At 41.0% G+C, this 18,191-nt stretch overlaps 1 protein-coding gene across 2 annotated transcripts in view; it reads right to left on the minus strand.

Annotated features, from left to right (window-relative positions):
• The window catches only part of FAM169A (family with sequence similarity 169 member A), a 39,735-nt gene extending 23,366 nt beyond the window's left edge, over positions 1–16,369 (minus strand). For both annotated transcript variants that reach the window (XM_085530317.1, XM_015848864.3), the window contains exons 1-3: positions 16,263–16,369; positions 1,943–2,080; positions 516–615 (exon numbers count right to left, since the gene is read on the minus strand). In XM_085530317.1, coding sequence (XP_085386443.1) covers positions 516–615; positions 1,943–2,077 — 235 coding nt within the window. In that variant the 5' untranslated portion in view covers positions 2,078–2,080; positions 16,263–16,369. The remainder of the gene's footprint in view (positions 1–515; positions 616–1,942; positions 2,081–16,262) is intronic.
• Positions 16,370–18,191: the final 1,822 nt, after the last annotated feature.

Genomic DNA, 18,191 nt, shown 5'->3' on the forward strand with positions numbered 1-18,191 from the left:
CATTTGTGGCACACTCGGATATCATACATGTAGTACTATATGGAGGACTGTAAGGGAGAAAAGGGGGGAAAAAAAAAACAACAAGGAAAGGTGAGAAAAAAAATATGTATCAGTGAGATGTTACAGTCACTTCTAATTAAAAGCTTTTAAGTTCCTTGGCAAATTAATGGATTTTATGAATGCTCAACAAATTCCATTTGGAGAGGTGATGTGTACATCCACATAATCAAGAGACACATGTTGTACTTTGATTCAGATGAGCATTGTGTTATTATGGTACATGTATTCTGTATTCAATGGGTCCAGCCCTATTCTAATTAGAAGGCAATGTTCAATCCCCTGTGTACACAAATTCACAATAAAAAGAACAGTATAGGAACAAGTAGGTAGTAAACAACTAATACAGAACTGGCAAAGCTGTGAGATATGCTAGTGTGGAATAAGCAAGGGACTAGTTACGTGTATTCAACACAGAAAAAGAAACAGCAACACAGATTACAATCTTAAAATGAAACCTGTGAGACAGTCGTCTGGCGCAAACAAACCAAGAACTTTGTGTGTCTCCTCTTCACCATAAAGAGGAACGAGGCCCACAGTTGACAACTTAATAGGAATCTGAAACAAGAGTGTACAATACTTCAATAGATTCTTACTAATACAACATTAGTAAAATATGCAGAGAATGGTTAAGCAGGGTGATCAAGACAAATGCTGAAAACCAAGTATTTAATGGTTAATTGCAAAAGACAAGCATCAGATCCTGGCCATCACTTCAGACATTTCTTCCTAGAAAGATTACATCACAAAAAGGCCTAACTCAAGCTCTGCAGACATAGCCACAGTAATTTATACTGTTACAGCGCTCTGCTGATCGCAGCCTACTGTGCATAACTGCAGTAAAGTGTCTGTATCTGCTCCAGCTACATAAGCTGCCAAAGCCAAAAGAAGAACAAAGCAGGCAGGCAGGCACAAAAACAAACTGGAACAGCTGAATTGTTGTTTGTTCACAAGAGCTCAGATGTACCAAGGTAGAAAGGCCTGATTCAAAAGCATCTTCTTCACTATAATTGCATGCCCTTTAGGAATCTCAGGTTTGCCTGCCTGATTTCCCCCTCAGCAATGACAGAAGAATGGTCAAATAAATCAATCCTTGGGAGCTGATACCTTTTTTGAAAATGCATTTTGCTACTTAAATTCATATGTTTTCAGTATTTTGTTAATAAAGACTAGACAGAAGTTAATGCTGTGTTAAATAGACCTTCTTTCCTAGAGAGCAATTTGAAAAGATTATGATACACTATGCCACACTATGCCACTAACCATGACATTAACACAAACAAATGCAGCACTGGCAGAAATACAGGACAGTACCCAAGACTGCAACTGCAATGGAGCTTGCAGCACTGACCTTTTAATCCTACAGAGAATCCCCTCAGCAATCTCTTCTTTCATTAAAGTTACATGCTGCTGTTTTTATTGGTACTATTAGAAGTGTTTGTCTAAATAGAATCAACACCATTCAAGGGTTAAGTGTTCAAAACATGAAATGACACAGTCAGCATCTGCCAGAATTCTTAACAACTGCAGTGTTTCTCATATTTCTCATATTTCTCATAAAAAAGAAAACAATCGCTTCTGAAACCAGTGAAATTTGTTTATCAAAAACTGAATTATGCCATGAAGATCACTGTAAGACTGAGGTGCAAACTGAGGCATTTAGGTTCAATAAATTATGTGCCCCTTAGTTATGCATGCAAACGCACTGCCTAGAAACAGTAATGCCCAGATTTATTTCAATTACAGAATAAAACAAACAAGAATTTGGAAAAAAAGATGCTTAAGCAGTGATATAATTCAATAATTATAGATCAGGTATTTCTAAGCATTCAAAATCCACATGTATATCAAGAGAACTGAGACTAAGTTATTTGTTGGTTCTTACTTGGCAGTCGTCTGATAGGGTGAACAATTCAGGATAACATGGATCCCTACGCCGAAGTTCAGACAAATAGTCTTGTGCAGAGCTCTCCAAGTCTTCATGAGTGTAGCCATACAACACGTCCACAGGAAATGCCATTATCTTGAAAAACAAGAAAACTTATCACTGGAGATAGTTTGAGGGAAACAATGCATAGTCTGTCATTCATAGCTAGGGAAAATTAAAAACTGAGATAGATAAATAACCCCCCTTGGCTGCTCTCCGGAAAGACCATTCAAATCAAGCACTGAGTATGACTCAACCTTGGCAACACAACTTAATTTTCCAAACACACATCTTAAAAATAAACATACTTTGCCTCTTCTTCCTCAGCCCTGCCTCTCTCCACAGTACTTAAATGTGTCATTTCAACTCGAACGAAGTATAACCATATCTTTCACATTCAAGCCAGAGAGGAGAAATGATTCAGGCATGTTAATTAAGATGGTGCCTATTAACATCCAGTCTGTGAAGAGGTACATGAACCCAAAGAGTATTCACAAGCAGAAAAGGAAGGTTTCAGTCTGTATGTGGGATGAGCAGTCAGAAACGTGGCAAGTCCATTCTTTTCATTGCGCTCCTCTTCAACTTCAAAACTCACTTCTTCTCACCAAGTCTCCCTCCCACCTATCACTTCCACCTCGAAATTCGAGACAACAGAATCTAAACACCAGAGGGACTTACCAGCATCTTCAACATTAACTGCCAGCAACTCCCTCCGACAGTTCTGTTAGCACCCTCTTTCACATCAACACTCATTAAAGACCTTCCCAACTCTTTGCTATATCCCTCACTGCAAATATCTCCAGCAAGCTGCATGCCACTCAGCACCTGCAAGAGCAGTGCATGGATGGACAGCCCAGCTGTCATCATGAGACAGGCCAGGGCCGTGGGTAGAACTCCACAGTTTTCCTCCTCCTGTTTCTGAGGCCACAGAACAACAACAACACAGCAACAAGCAGCCCCAAAATAACAACAGGAAGAAGCAGATAATTTATTTTGGAGAGCTTGCATTCAAATATCTGAAGAAGTTGATTTGTTATTCAGAACTTCTCTGCACACCTGGCCATCCAGTCTGACTAGCAGCTGGCTGTTTCCAGAAGTATTTCAACTGTGAACATGATGTGCTACAAGCTAGTTAAAAACCAGAGCCCCCAATAGACTAACGGGACATTTCAGGGAAGTGACAAGGTAAGAACTAAAGCACTGACACCACAGGAGCAAGAACTCCTTGAACACTCTTTAATCCAAGATCTTGTCAAAGTAGTTTCAGATTAAAATGAATGTGAACACATGGAAAACATTGTATTATTTTCTTCTAAAGCTATCCCAGTTCTATAAAACTATATACAGACCGTCAGCAGCTCCTTTCATGTTAGAGCCCAAGCTCTCTGAAGTATAAACTAGCACCAGTTCACAGATTTAATCTCTTCTGGAGGAACACACTCACAATGCTGCAGCATGTGTGTTAAACCCACAATTTATACCTGTCTGGAAGCCAGCCACCAGCAGCATTCCCCAGGGCTCAATTCTAAGGTCTGTCCCATTCCACATTCTGTCAGTGGTTTGGGTGCAGGAATGGAGTGCACCCTCAGCAAGTTTGCAGATTACACAGAACTGGGAGGGGCTGTGCATCCCTAGAGGGATGAGGAGCCTTGTAGATGGATCTGCCATGCTAAGTACATTAACAAAGCAAAGCTAGTTTGTCAAAAGAGGTGACTCTCCAACTACACTTTGTGTTGGCACAACCCCATACTCAACACTGTATATAGTTCTAGGCTACACACGATAAAACTGACGTTAAAGCATACATCAAATCAGAGCCCCTGAGGCACTGCTGAGAAGAACAGACTTTATTCAGAAGTTGTGGCTGCTGCACTGGCCAGTCCCAAGCAGGGACTGGATGAACTTTGAAGAATATATAATACTGCACCAACCTGAGTTAACATTATCCTTTTGATATGCCAGGTGGAAAAGTAAGAAATAAGCTTAGGTTTGCCAAGAAGTTGCTAGAAGATGAATCACTTGTGTAACTCTTCTGCAGGTAGGAAGTCCTGCAGCTGTGAAGTCTTTCTCATAGCTGCTGCAGAATTAACCATCAAAATTCATTTTGGGAAACCTGAAGCAGCCAGGAGAGAACACAACTGGTAACGGGGCAGGAAGGAACATCCTGTGACAAGATGCTAAGGACACTTACATTGGTCAGCCTGGAGAAGAAGAGGCTGAGAGGATCTTAGTGCTCCCTGTGGAGGGGAAGCAGCAGTGGTGCTGGGCTTTGCTCCTGAGAACTGATTACAGAATGGGAATGGCAAAGAGGTGCCAGTGGAGGGGGTCAGGCTGGGCAGTGAGAAACATTTCTTTGCCATGAGTGTGGTCAGAAACAGGAACAGGCTCCACAGAGAGGTGACAGATGTTCCGTGCCTGTCAGCACTCAAAAGACATTGGACAATGCCCTCAATCATGTGTTTGACCTTTTGGGTGGTAGTTCTGAAGTGGACAGGCAGCTGGACTCAATCCTTGGAAAGCCCTTCTAATTGAACTGTTTTATCCTAATTTTCTCAGTCACGGTCAAGTGCCAGAGGCAGTCTTCCTAACCTCTTCCTAGTTTCCAGGTTCTTCCATAGTAAAGTCTGGATCCATTCCATTGACACTGAACTCTTAAATGGGGTTTCCATATTAGGAGCATAACTCATCTCAGTTCCTCTTCCTACAGATGTTTATACTAGGTAAATTTGTGAGACATTCCAGCTTTGGGCATTTTAAATGGCTGAAGGTAAGGAAGAGCAAATGAAAGCTTAGAATCAAGTCTGTTCAGGACAAAACTGCACTAATAGTGCTGTTTTGCAACATCAAGAAATAAAGTCAAACAGCCTTCACCAAACATCTAGGAAATTCAGAACCCTCAGTATGTGTACTGTCTCGATACAGACACATTGCAATAGTCACAGTCTGAAAAGCCTCATATGAGGTGTGAGATTACATGTCACTGCTTCAGCAGTAGGGTGAAGCTTTATCATCTCACTGGCTACAACAGCACAGCACTCCCTCTGCTTTGAGGGAATACAGACCTGAAAATAAATAAATAAATGGAAATTTTCTGTCTGCAGGCAGAAAGAAGAAAAAAGATTATTAAAGAAATACCTAAGTGCTTAGATAAATCTAATAACAAATGAGTGAGCTGAGTTTTTGTTTTATATGACAAAGATACACGCAAGTCACAAGTTAAAACTGGAAGCCTCCAGGTAAAAAAATCCTGACATTTTTCAGAACAAAACAATAGTGTGGGTCCAAAAGAAAAACATGCAGTTTAGTAACTATCTAAGATATGGTCATTACATCACTTAGAAAATTAAAGCAATGATCACATCTTTCTTATTAAAAAAAAAGAAAAAAGAAAAAAAAAAAAGCCAATTCATTGAATTATTTTGAGAGTAATTTTATTATCTTTCCACTCAGCTGCTTGGATTATTTTCTATTTTCATATAGATCATTAATTATAACCTCTCCCAGAATAACTGTATTAATAACCTTTTCATCATATACCATTGCAAGAGAGAAGAATGCAGTTTTCAAGAGTGAACCATCACAGAGAACTTAGCATTCCTGCTTAATAATCACCTACAACTTGTATCGTGAAACAGATTAAACATGCAAAGTCACAATTTTTTTGTGGTATTAATTCTGTCCTATCATTAAGATCTAAAATATCTCACAATACATCGATTCACTGGACCTCTGAATAAATCATTAACTATACAGTTATAAAACCATACCAAAAGTCCTGAAGAGCTGACAAATGACTGCTCTATGCTAACCTACAGAAGATCTTACACAGGTAATCTAACAACCCAAAATGCAAGCATCTTCATTTTGAAAGGCAAAATAACCTACCAAAAACAAAGTGAAAGACTACCAATAGTAATAAACTAATAAACTGCCCAAATTAAAACACAATTGGTTTGTCAGCATCTATAGAAAAGTACAAGATACAGATGGGTCCACATAGACTCTTGAGCAATGCACAAAAGAGAAAGAAATAAAGCTTTTCTGTTTTTCCTGAAGAGAGCATCACACTTTTTTTTTTTCTCTATACAGCAGCAGGAACAGCACAAGTCTCAGCCATGAAGTTCACCATACCCTTTTTCATTGCTGTAAGCCTCCATGTGTAGCATTACTGTAAAACTGTCAGGTCAAATTCTTATCATATGCTGCTGGACCATGCTCTGCTCATGAGGTGCCACGCCAATTGGCCAGCCAACAATCAGACTGACTGCACACACACGACGTAGCCTCAAGCAACCAAACTCATCACAACCATTTGTATTAAATAAATACTAGAAAGAAAGGGGGGAGGGGAGGAAATGAGGCAAGTTATGCTTTTCACATTTCAATTGAAAGAAAATAAACTCTTCATAGCTATATAATTTCACACAATGGTATTAAAGACTGTACATAATAAACCAACACATGCAATATTTCCTTTAACGTGGAATTGTATATTGTTCCCTTCTCTCAACATTACACAAGTTATTACATGAGAAATGGCACGTCCTTTTTAGGAACATCTGCAGCAACAAAGGATAATAGATCAATTCAATGAACATGTGTCATTGCTCTGCGTTTGGCAAGTTGGGATTTGGATTTCGGAGAAAGCTTTGTGGAGCACACAGATTGGGCAACGTTCTCCTGCTCCGCGCTGAGCTCGTTCTCGTGCTGAGACAACTGGCGGTTAAGGGCTATAGCCTCAGCAGCAAAAAGCATCAGGTCTTTTGTGCTACTGTTCCTTTGAAGAACTTGAGGGGTAGGCAGTCCCCTTTCAGGAGCCTGCCCTTGAACCCATGAATGTTGCAAAACTTGAGCAGCACTAAGTCGTTCTTTAGCATCACGAACCAGCAACTTGGAGATGAGATATGCAGGGGAACCTTTACAGGGGCTTGCAGATGATAAAGAGGGGGGAGATGTTGCATAATGGGTAGGTGGTACCTGCGTGCACCTGGGGTGGAGTCAGGGAGGTCACGAGGGTCTGCCAGGGGTGGTGACCTGTACCACTATAGGGTTTGTTGCGAGGCATTAAATTAGGACATTGTACAGAGTTGCCCAGGTTGTCTTTCAGCTAACGTTTCCTGCAGGGGTGAACCCCAGAGGTTTGAGTTGTCATGGGTGCACCCCAGGAGTTAAAGACTGACAATGGCCCCGGATATAAAAGTGCGTGTTTTGGACACTGGTGTACAGCTTGGGGCATTAAGCACAACTTCAGCATTCCTGGCAACAGCACCGGCCAGGCTATTGTGGAACATGCACATCGGACCACGAGGGGGCGTCTTTGTGCACTTAAAGAGGGGGGAGGGCTGCAGGGGCCTGAGCTGTGCCCACACACTCTCCTCCTGTGTGCACTGTTTAGGGTCCGGTCTTTTGTGCTACTGTTCCTTTGAAGAACTTGAGGGGTAGGCAGTCCCCTTTCAGGAGCCTGCCCTTGAACCCATGAATGTTGCAAAACTTGAGCAGCACTAAGTCGTTCTTTAGCATCACGAACCAGCAACTTGGAGATGAGATACGCAGGGGAACCTTTACAGGGGCTTGCAGATGATAAAGAGGGGGGAGATGTTGCATACAGATGATAAAGAAGGGGGAGATGTTGCATATTGGGTAGGTGGTGGCTGCGTGCACCTGGGGTGGAGTCAGGGAGGTCACGAGTGTCTGCCAGGGGTGGTGACCTGTACCACTATATAGGGTTTGTTGCGAGGCATTAAACTGGTACTTTTGGCATTACACACTGTGTGTGTGTCCCGTATGTTCCCTGTGCGCGGAGGCACGGTAAAGTCACTAGGCTGCCTTGACTTGTCGCCAGATCAGGAGGCGACAGTAATGTACACAAAATCTTTCCATCACTTCTGCTTCTTTTTTGTTCAGTATCATTTACTTTAAAGATGAGTGGGGAGGTGTTGGTAATATGTTGTGCATTTGGACTTTCCGCTCACTTCCATCCCAACAGAGTCTGAAAAGATCAGGTTAAAAGGTTATTCATCCACTTGTAATACAAAAACTGAAATTTTAAACTTACACTAAGGTACTCTCCATACAGATTTAAATGACCAATTATCTGTCTTGCTTATTACTAACCCTGCAGTTTGAAGTACACAGGAGATGTCTGAACAACTACTAATTTAGGTCACTATTGTAATACACCTTTCATATTTTATAATTACCTCCAATTCTTAAAACTGATCATTTTAATTTGCAATGTAACATATAAAGACTGAGGCAAGGAGACAACGTTTCAGGAAAAAGATGATGCTTTTTAAGCAACAGGATATAAATTAGGACATCTTGAAAAAAATCTTACTAGCTTGAGGAATTAACAATATGCTACTTGATCTGCCACACTGAACAGACAACGTCAACCATCCCCACTTAAATAATCACACATCTGATGGGAAGTTTCCTTGGATTTCAATTCAAGGAGTTTGGTTTTGTATGTTCCTGAAGCATGTTTCAAATCATCATCTGCACCATACCACTAGTGTGCATAAATACCATTCCCTGCTACATGGGTTTTGTTCAACATTTAGAGAAAACTCTCTTGACAATTATAAATACAATTTCCTGACAACACAGATAAATTTGCCCTGGTTTGCAGAGCTTTGTTTTCCCAAGCAGAAGGAAAAATATTTAATAGGACACCCTAGTAAACCCTAAATAACAACATTCCAACCTTACAAAGACCCAACCAATAACACCACCTCTTATGGAAGCACAGGGCAGTGATTTAAAAACTGCTGTCAGCATTCACCAAGCAGCCTGGATTACTGTGTCAACTACAAAATCCATAATCTGCTGGAAGCAGCTTACGCAGCTCCTGTTTTCTATCACAGACAAACCAAAGCAGTTCATTTGGATGTAAATAAATACCATCAGTCTTTGCCATTTGCTATTTAGCCATCATAATGTATTTTAATTTACTTGTATAGCACAGAACTAGGAGATCCACATAAAGGATCTACTTTCCAATTCTGCTATATAATGACTTCAGTTGAGGTAAGCATGAACTATGGTTGAAAAGTTTATTTGTCTGGGTTCATACAGTATCTTGTGGAATTAAACACTGACTAATGAAAAAAAAGAGGTCTTCCACACTTAAAAGTACTGGCATATGACTTGTTTTTCCTTTAAAAGAAAGAGGGAAGTACATTAATTTCAGCATAACACAATCTTTTTTTAAAGAAAGCATTTCTGCAATTATACTTATTAAGAATGCTCTAAAATATAGTGAAAATATTAAAATTTGGTAGCTAAGAAGACTAAAATGTTGCTAAAATCTTCTTCTGCAGAACCAGATAAAATATATAACAGGTAAAATATATACGTGGTAAAATATATAAACAATAATATTTTAAAAGTGCCTTTAATTAAATGACAGATTCTCTTACAATAAACATGGTCGCCAATATCAGCTTCAAAAGTTCTACAGCTTAATGAAAACAGGACTGAATTCTTATCAGTCATCAAAAATAATACCACAGGACAGAATCATGAGACTCAGTTATGCAACTATACATTAAAACCTACCACAGCTAGGTAAGGCTCTTAAGCAGATGCTTGATTAAGCACTAGTCTAACACTATTGATGTTTTCTTCAAGTGATTAAAATTAGGCATTTGATTTAATCAAAGACTAAGTGCTTCAGTATACAAAATACTAACCTGCTATTTATTTTTCTTGAACATTCAATGAGATCATCACTTGGTTTCTTGAAAATCACTTTATTCAATATACAGTTTGCAGAAATTGATACACAAAAGTATTTTTCGGGCACACTTTCCTTCCTATGTTCAAATTCTGTGTTTGAGTCAACTTCAAAGAGCTACAACTAACAAAGCTGAGGTTTCTTATAGAAATCTTTCATGCATTTCTTATCCACCCCCCAGATTTGAAGTGAACACAACCATGCACAGAATTAAATCCATTCCAGTTTTGCTTGAAGATCATTAACATCAGTAAGACAGAACAGTGGGGCTAAGCAGGATTTTTACTTCCTAGATCTTCATTTCTTGGACATGCATACAATCTATGGTGTGCAGCGCTCATTCTTCCTATGCAACTTCCTCTCTACAAGACAAACCTGTGTAGTGCTTTTAAAAAAAACACCTCCTCACAAAACGACTCATGAGCCTCCTTCCCAGTCACTCCTCTTTCTCTCTTCCACCCTTCAGCACTTTGAAGCTGCTGTTCTGCAGCTCTCCAGCTCCACCCCCAGTTCTTATTTTATTTCTGCACCTCATACGGCATAGCTTCTGTTTTTAAAGAACAGCCTTCCTACAGCTCAGCACTTGTAAATCAGCAGCCAGCCTTCCTCTGCACTGCTCACCCTTCACAATCCCATGTCCCTCCTGCTTCTCCAGGTACCTCTTACAGAAGATGTGCCTCTGTATAATAATAAGTCAAAAAATATATATATTTCTCTATTTTTTTCAATTTTATTTGCCTCTTACTATCAGAAGATCGCCTCCTACTCCCATGTGGCATCCACATTTCTTGCTAACTTGCCACACTCCATCTAACATCCCTCCATTTTGGAAGTGTCATCCAAAATCCAGGAAGAAAACATTCTAAATCCAATGTGCTGTTCGAAAGCCAACATTCCTTTATTCCTCATGATATACACCAGGTGACTTGATAAATCAACTATGTGCTCTCAAGTTCCACATTTAAACAGTAAAGACTGGCATATCCAATACACTGGCATACATGTTCAGTCTTTTCCAAGAACTCATTAATATATACCAATCTCCTGGGCACACATGACTGCATCTGAGGTAGTCTCAGACCACCTGCTCCCTCCCCTTTATTTCTCCTTCAGCTTAATCACAGAAACTTTTGGTCAACCTTCAGCTGGTTTTCCCCATGTTATCATATTTCCATTGCTTGTTAAGTCACAATGAGCAGCCTTCTATCTTGTTACACCATAAACCAAAACAATACATGTGAAATCCAAGGAAAAAGTCCTTGCACCTGGGGATGCAAAGATAATAATAGTCTACTGTGATTCCAGTGCTCCTGTGAAGCAGAACTGTTGACAAAAAACAAGGCTGCTCACATACCAAGCAAAGCTAAACTGGAAAGTTTTAGAACTAGCACTCACTGATGCCTTTTGCTGAACTAATATACTGGTCCTTAAACTGGTATACTGATTGCTATTTTTAATCCAACTCTGCTGGTTTAGGCTATATCACATACAGAAATGAGACCAGTGAAACAAACTCTTCTCTTGACCACATTTAGAAAAAATATCAAATACAATTATTCAGCTGATAGGCTTCCAAACCTAACGCCATTGACCTAGTGGTGAGAATGGTACTGCAGAAATCCTATGAATGTATTCGTTTTTATTTTGAAAACTTTGGGTTGTGCTATACTCTTTTCTGTCCCAAGTGGAGCAAATGACAAAGCTGTGCAGATCAGATCAGCTTCACATGTCAAAGTTACTGCTCATCAGCTAAACAACAGCAACTCTCTACAGTAGGTAGAATTTCAGGATGTGAGACAGGTAAATCTGATGCAAACAGCTGTAACTACAGGTTCTCATCAATCAACCCTAAAACCTTCTCACAGATCAAGGTGGAAGTGAGACTTTTCATAGCCTGAGTATACAGTCACATGGCCCATTTACTATAAATTGAGGACCTTAATCTGGAAATTGGCACTACACTAAATACAACACATTTGGAACACTAAGAACTTAAATCTCACTGTACCTTAAGACCTTTGATTTTACCCTATTCCCAGACAAGAAATAAGCAGATGTCCCTAACCATTATTATTACTACATTCAGAAGGTGACAGACAGCTAAGAATATAGTGTTGGATAAGAATGAATTCCAAATTTCCACCTGCTTCTTGCAGTGCACTCTACAGCAGCAAGTTCTTTCAGATGTATATGGATGTAGCCTTGTCAATGCAAAACAAAATAATGAACCTCACTTACCAAAATTGCATGGGATTAAAGAAAACCAGAAGAAGACAAAGACAACTAGAAAGACAAGGTAAATAAAGCTACTTCTCAAGAGAAGGATAGCATGAAATTCAGGTGACATGAACATTATAGACACTAAGAACAATGTTCAAAGCTAGTAATCGGGACTTTCAGCCACAGACATGAAAAGAAGCCATTTCTGAATGTCAAGCTGAGGTCAATCATTTTATGAAGAGAGATGTCAAGTTACCATCACAGGCTGTAGACAACATGCTTGCAAATACAGTGACTGGTATAAGCACTTTCATACATCCCTGGAAAATAGCACCTACGCTTCCTCACCTGTACAAAGACCACACAGACAGACTATCCCAATTCTAAGCTGGATTTATTGATATGCTTGCTTTCATCACATCTTCAAACATCTTCAAAAGGATGGAAAAACAACATATACAAATTAAATTAGGAGTAAACTTTGTCCTCTGAAAAATAAGCATTCAAGAAACAAATGCAAATTAAAGTCAGTGTGATTAAGAAGCTAGCAAACAGACATCATCTAAGCTGTTCCAGCTAGAAGTAAAAATAATGAGTAAGGTCCAGTATTTCTTGTTCACATAGAAGTCCTATTCCCAGAAAAAATGAAAACTAAAACATCAAAAGAGTATTATTCCATTGCTCAAAAGCGTCAGCAATCTGTTTAGACATCAACTGCGTGCGTTCCTCTTCTCTAAGCTTTCCAGTCAGACCAAACAAACGATCATCAGCTCAGGGCACAGTCTTACCCACTTTTCCCTACTATCCATACCTATTGCTATCAAAACCAATATTCAGCAAACTCCTCACCACATAGTTCACATTCCTAAGCATTTGTTTGCCTTTGCTTCCAGCAGTCTCATACTTGCAGCTGGTTCATTTTGATTCCCTGTATCTGCCTGTGCATAACCGTTCCTGAATCAGTTCAGCCTGATGCAGCTGTAATATCAAATACTTATTAACATGAATTCACTAGCTACTGGTGAACAAGTTACTGCAGGACTGAAGGTCTACATCAACAAGAATTCTGTAATACAGAAAGGAATGCACACACAGCCTCTTCCTTCGTGCCATCCTGTCCTTATCTCCATCCTTCTTCCATCAAACATACTTCCAAGAACATAACATGCTTCTGGGAACACACTGCATTTCCCACTTCTCACAGTAATATGTCACCATCCCTGGCAGTGTTCAAGAAGCATTTGGATGAGGAGCCATGAGATATGGTTTAGTGGTAGCAATGGTAATGGGAAGATGGTTGGACTAGAGGGTCCTTGTAGGTCCTTTCCAACCCTGTGACTCTGTGGGGAAAAAAAACTAACTTTTTAGATTTGCAACTCAAGGAGTTGCTTAAATATATGGAGATATATCATTTAGAACACAGGACTTTCCAGTTAACTTTGAATAATGAAAGAGATGTTAGTTCTTTAAGTTTTAGTGAGATTTTTAGGGAAGATTTGAAACCTTGCTACTTTTTTTGAGGAAGAATTTTTACATATTTTAGGAGCAATTTCAAAGAGCTCTCAATCTCAGGCTCATTGAACACAACCTAAATTTATAATGACTAAATAAATACAAGCTGTCACATTCCATTGACTTAGCTACCTGCTTTCCCCTAAAAATTTTTTTTAAAAAAATTTAAAAAAAACACAAAAAAACCCACAAATAACTGTTAGCATGACAGGTAACAGCTCTCCTGACAGCATATACTTAAAAAAAAAATGCAGTAAGGGAAACAATATTAAAGCAGGCTTTTGCACTCAAGATTGCTTAGTCTATACAGGAAGCACCAGAAACAGAAGCTTGGGAGGAAAGTTGAAGTTCACTTGGTTCAGTTTAAAAAAAGTACCCAATATTCATTGAATGGTACAAATTGGAGATATTAAGAAATCAAGCCTCATACCTAAGAGCATAAGTAAAGGGCTGTTCTACTCTAATGAGTTTTTCTACTACTACAGAATTTCATATAAGCATTTATTTTCTCACTTTAAAATAAGAAACAAAAACACTATTGAACATCAGCCTAAACACCCACGTGAGCTAAAGCTACTGCGTACTGGTTAAGATTCTGATCTCTAATAGCTACATACAACAATGATTTAAACCAGTTTGTGTGGAAAAAAAGATGTCTGTGCAAGTAATGAAGGTAAATATTCCCTTTTAAATTGTGTTACCTTAGCAATACTAATAGACATAAAAATGTTTAATTAATGAAGAGACATTATGTTGACATGCACATGAATGAGATGAGGAATATTTTCTTACAAATCATTTGTCAGAATACTGCCTCACTGTAGAAGAGTTACATTATAAAACACACCAAAAACATGGTACTGTGTGTCCTGATCGTGCACTGCTGTGGAGATCTCAATGAAAAAAAATACAGTAGCGTCCATCTTTCACATCAGCAGAAAATGACACTGAAACATCCACTTCTACACATGGCAGATGCTAAGTAAGACCAGCTTGGAGGAAGAAGGATAGCAAAGCAACTGAAATACAAATCTCAAGAGTCCCAACAGGCTTTTCGTTTGTAAAATGGTGTTGAATTAAGAGGCTGAACACCTGAACTTAAAACGTGTATAGCTTAAACCTCACAGAGCAAAGCACCAAGACAGAGAAACAGGTGCCCCAGTGAAACACTTGCTTATTGACCATTCTTAAGACAACAGGTGAGAAATTACCAATTTTCAAGTCTGGCAGGTTTCAAATAAGGAAGATGCTGTTGTGTTAAAGAAACCAGACAGAAGATGCATGAAGAGTTTGAATGAGAGAAGTGACCACAATCACCTGCAGCAGCCTCCTCCTGCATTACTTCCAGCAACACAGCACCAATTTTACTACCTACTACTATTTTATGACACTGTGCTAACTCCCTTTAAAAACTATCAAGTTAGACACAAGAACAGGTACAATAGTGCTGCCCAGCACTCACAAACAAGCAGAATAACAAGCAGAAAAAGTTTCTTCTTCTAAACTGTGTACACATACACACACAGTAGGATGAGAAGGAACGTCTTCACATTGCACCAGGGGATGTTCAGGTTGGTTATTAGGAAAAATTACTGTGCAGAAACAATGGTGAGGCACTGGCACAGGCTGTCTAGAGAAATGCCACTGTCCCTGGAGGCATTCAAGAAGTACGGTGATGTGGTACTGAGGGATGTGGATTGTAGGCACGGTGGGGATGGGTTAGTAGTTGGACCAGATAACCTTAGTAGTCTTTCCCAACCTTAATGATTCTGTGAATATGGAACCAAACACCACTGGACTGCATCTCCAAATGACAGGCAGGCATTTCGAATTCCTCGTTTTTAGTAATACAAACACTACAGCCAATGACCACCCAGAGATTACTCTTACTTTGTTCTCTAACTAGGACATTAGCTCAGATATAAAACCAGAAGGTTGATGCATTCTGTTTTCCTTTAATGGACATAAAACCCTTTGCTCTAACCCAAGCTCCCAGAATAACCCACTTTCTTAGGCTGGATTTAAGACTCCACAAACAGGATGGCAATGCTATACCAAACACCTTGTGCAGGATGCTTCCCCTTATTTTACAATGGAAGGATTGACTCTACCTTAAAATAAAATGCTTAAAACCCACATATCACGTGTATAAAAAGGGAGGGCATGCATGTGCATCCCCACACGTAATTCACACACACACAGACACAGCCATCTTTTGTGGAAGGCATCTATTGTAACACGGTCATTTTCATATCCCAACACACGCAAGTAACAGACCTCCACAGACAGCAGAGCTCACATACAAACGTGCCTAAATATGCAAATAGCAGCGGTACAATAGATGTCCTCCACAAAAGATGGCTGGCTCTACCCAACGCAGACCGGCCCGGGCTACAAGAAACGAAGCCGCTTTCCTCACAACTCGCCCAGAACTTGGCAGCGGGCGGCTCGCCCTCCGCGGGGCTCAGCCGGGCCGAGACGAGGGGCACCCGGTCCCGCGGAGGGGAGAGCCCGGCGGATCCACACCGCGCATCCGACGGGCGGCTGAGCCTCCCCCGCCCCCTCTCGGGCCTCGGCCCCCACCTCCCCACAGCCCTGGAAGGCGGCCGGGTCCGGCGGACACCTGGAGCCGGGCCCTGCTGCCCGCCCACCTGCCCCCGGCGGGCCGCACGTCCCGCAGGGCAGGACCGGACCGGGCCTCTCGCGACGCCCCCGGCCTCCGAGCGCGCCCACCCACCCACCCACCCCCAGGCAGGCGCACGCATTGCGGTGGGCTCCCGCAGATAGGCCGTTCAGGAGCAGCCTTACCTCAGCCCCAGGCGGCCTTCCGCGGGGCAGGAGGAGACGACAACGCGGCTCGGAGATGACCGGGTACAGCAGCTCCTTCTCAGCGCCCGCCGGCTCACCTCCTGCGCACCCGGCTCCTGCTGCCCGGCGCTGTTATCATCCCTCCGCAGCTCCCCGCCCCTCGTCGTGACGCACTCCCGCTGCTACGCCCCGAGGCGCTGTTGGCCTGCCCATGGCGGCTCCCGCCGTACCTGCTCCATCCCACGGCTGCTGCCGCCGCGGGGACACGGAGCACAAAGGAGGATGGCGCCGCCCCGGGCTGCAAGAGCCGAGGCCCGGAGTCGGGGCGAGCGGGGCCGGAGAGCGGAGAAATCGCACTTCAGTGCGAATTGCGAGTGCAGAGGTGACTCCTGCCCGTGCAGGTGGAGCAGGGTCTCCTAAATTTTCTCCCTCCTAAATTAGTACTTGTTGTATTTTGCCCTTCCTGGCCGAAGAAGGGCAGAAAAACATTTTACACAGTGTTACACAGCGGTGACCGTTTTGCAGTGATGTGTCATAAATAATAGCATAACACAATAACACAAAACGACAATTTTACCCTGCATCGTGCCTTTTTGGTATTTTGTTTTGTTTTTCTTTCAAGATAAAATTCCAATCTTTTTGGATGAAAAATTCTTCATCCATCTCTTCACACATTCATCTGGTAGTGTAATATTGCAAAGGAAACCTTAGCAATGCGTGATGTAACAAAATATTTCCCACCTTACTTGCTTAGGATATGGATATGCTATTAAAAATCATATGGGAAGAGAAAGAAGACATCATGCAATAAACAATTGCCCTCACATGTCACCTCCACCAGTGTTTAGAAATAGATCTGCATTTCATTTATTTCTTCTTGCTATTATTTCTTTCCTCTCTTTTGTCTCCATGCAAAATGCACAAAGGAATGCCCACTTCCTTCTTTCTCTTTAACCTGATCTATGATGTCTCATAGAACAACTGATGCTTTCTAAGCTTTGCGGGGTCATGTGATACAACTGAAATGTAGTTGTTAGCAGATGTTATAGCTAGTGATCCTTGATCACTAGTGAAAATCAGGGATCTAACAGTACCAAAGAAAGGGTCTGACATTTAAAGGACTGGTGGCAAATGTCACTTGGGGAGGTTTGGTGACTGCAAGCATGTCAGAGTGCAAAGATAGGCCAGCAAGATTCATCAGCCAAGAAGGGCTTGTTAGTTCATCACTAATGAATCAGCCTAAACTATGTGGAATAAAAGGACAATCTTGCAAGATTTATGTAACAAGACCCAGGCAAAACAAACCAAGCACACACAACATAAAATCACAGCCACTGACCATCTTGCTGTGTTTCTATCTTTTCACTTTTAGGAAAGGGAAATCTTAAAAGTAGGGGTGTTATGATAATATATGTAGAGGAAAAAAAAAAAAAAAAAAAGGTGAAAGGAAAGAAATGTGCATCTTGTAACTCCTTTTATTGACAAAGTCTTTAAGAGCACTTTAAACAGCTCTATCCAGTTCATCTTCCTTCATCTCCTTTTTAACTTACCTGTGAGCCTCCACATTAAGGTCAAATGCAGCCTTGACATCCTTTGCAGGGCCATATTCACTCCAGTAAGTGATGTATGTCATCTCAGCAACTCCATTTGTGAGTTACTTAATTTATCCAAATGGCTCATTAACAAAATTTTGCATTTCAACATCTCGTAAGAATTTTTTTTTGTTCCTTCTTCTTATATTCTGGCACTGTTTCACATAGCTGTTTACCTTTTTTACCTCATACAGGTAGAACTGCATTGTGAGCCACATGTAGACCTCTTGCACCATGCAGATATTGCAGTCAGAGGCACGTTGTCCATGCAGGTAGATGTACTGGTGTGCGCAATGTGCAGCCTTTAAACACATCAGTTCTACTCTTCATTACAAAA

Source organism: Coturnix japonica, chromosome Z (assembly GCF_054131305.1).
Source record: "Coturnix japonica strain WE chromosome Z, WE-NBRP24, whole genome shotgun sequence".
NCBI lineage: Eukaryota > Metazoa > Chordata > Aves > Galliformes > Phasianidae > Coturnix > Coturnix japonica.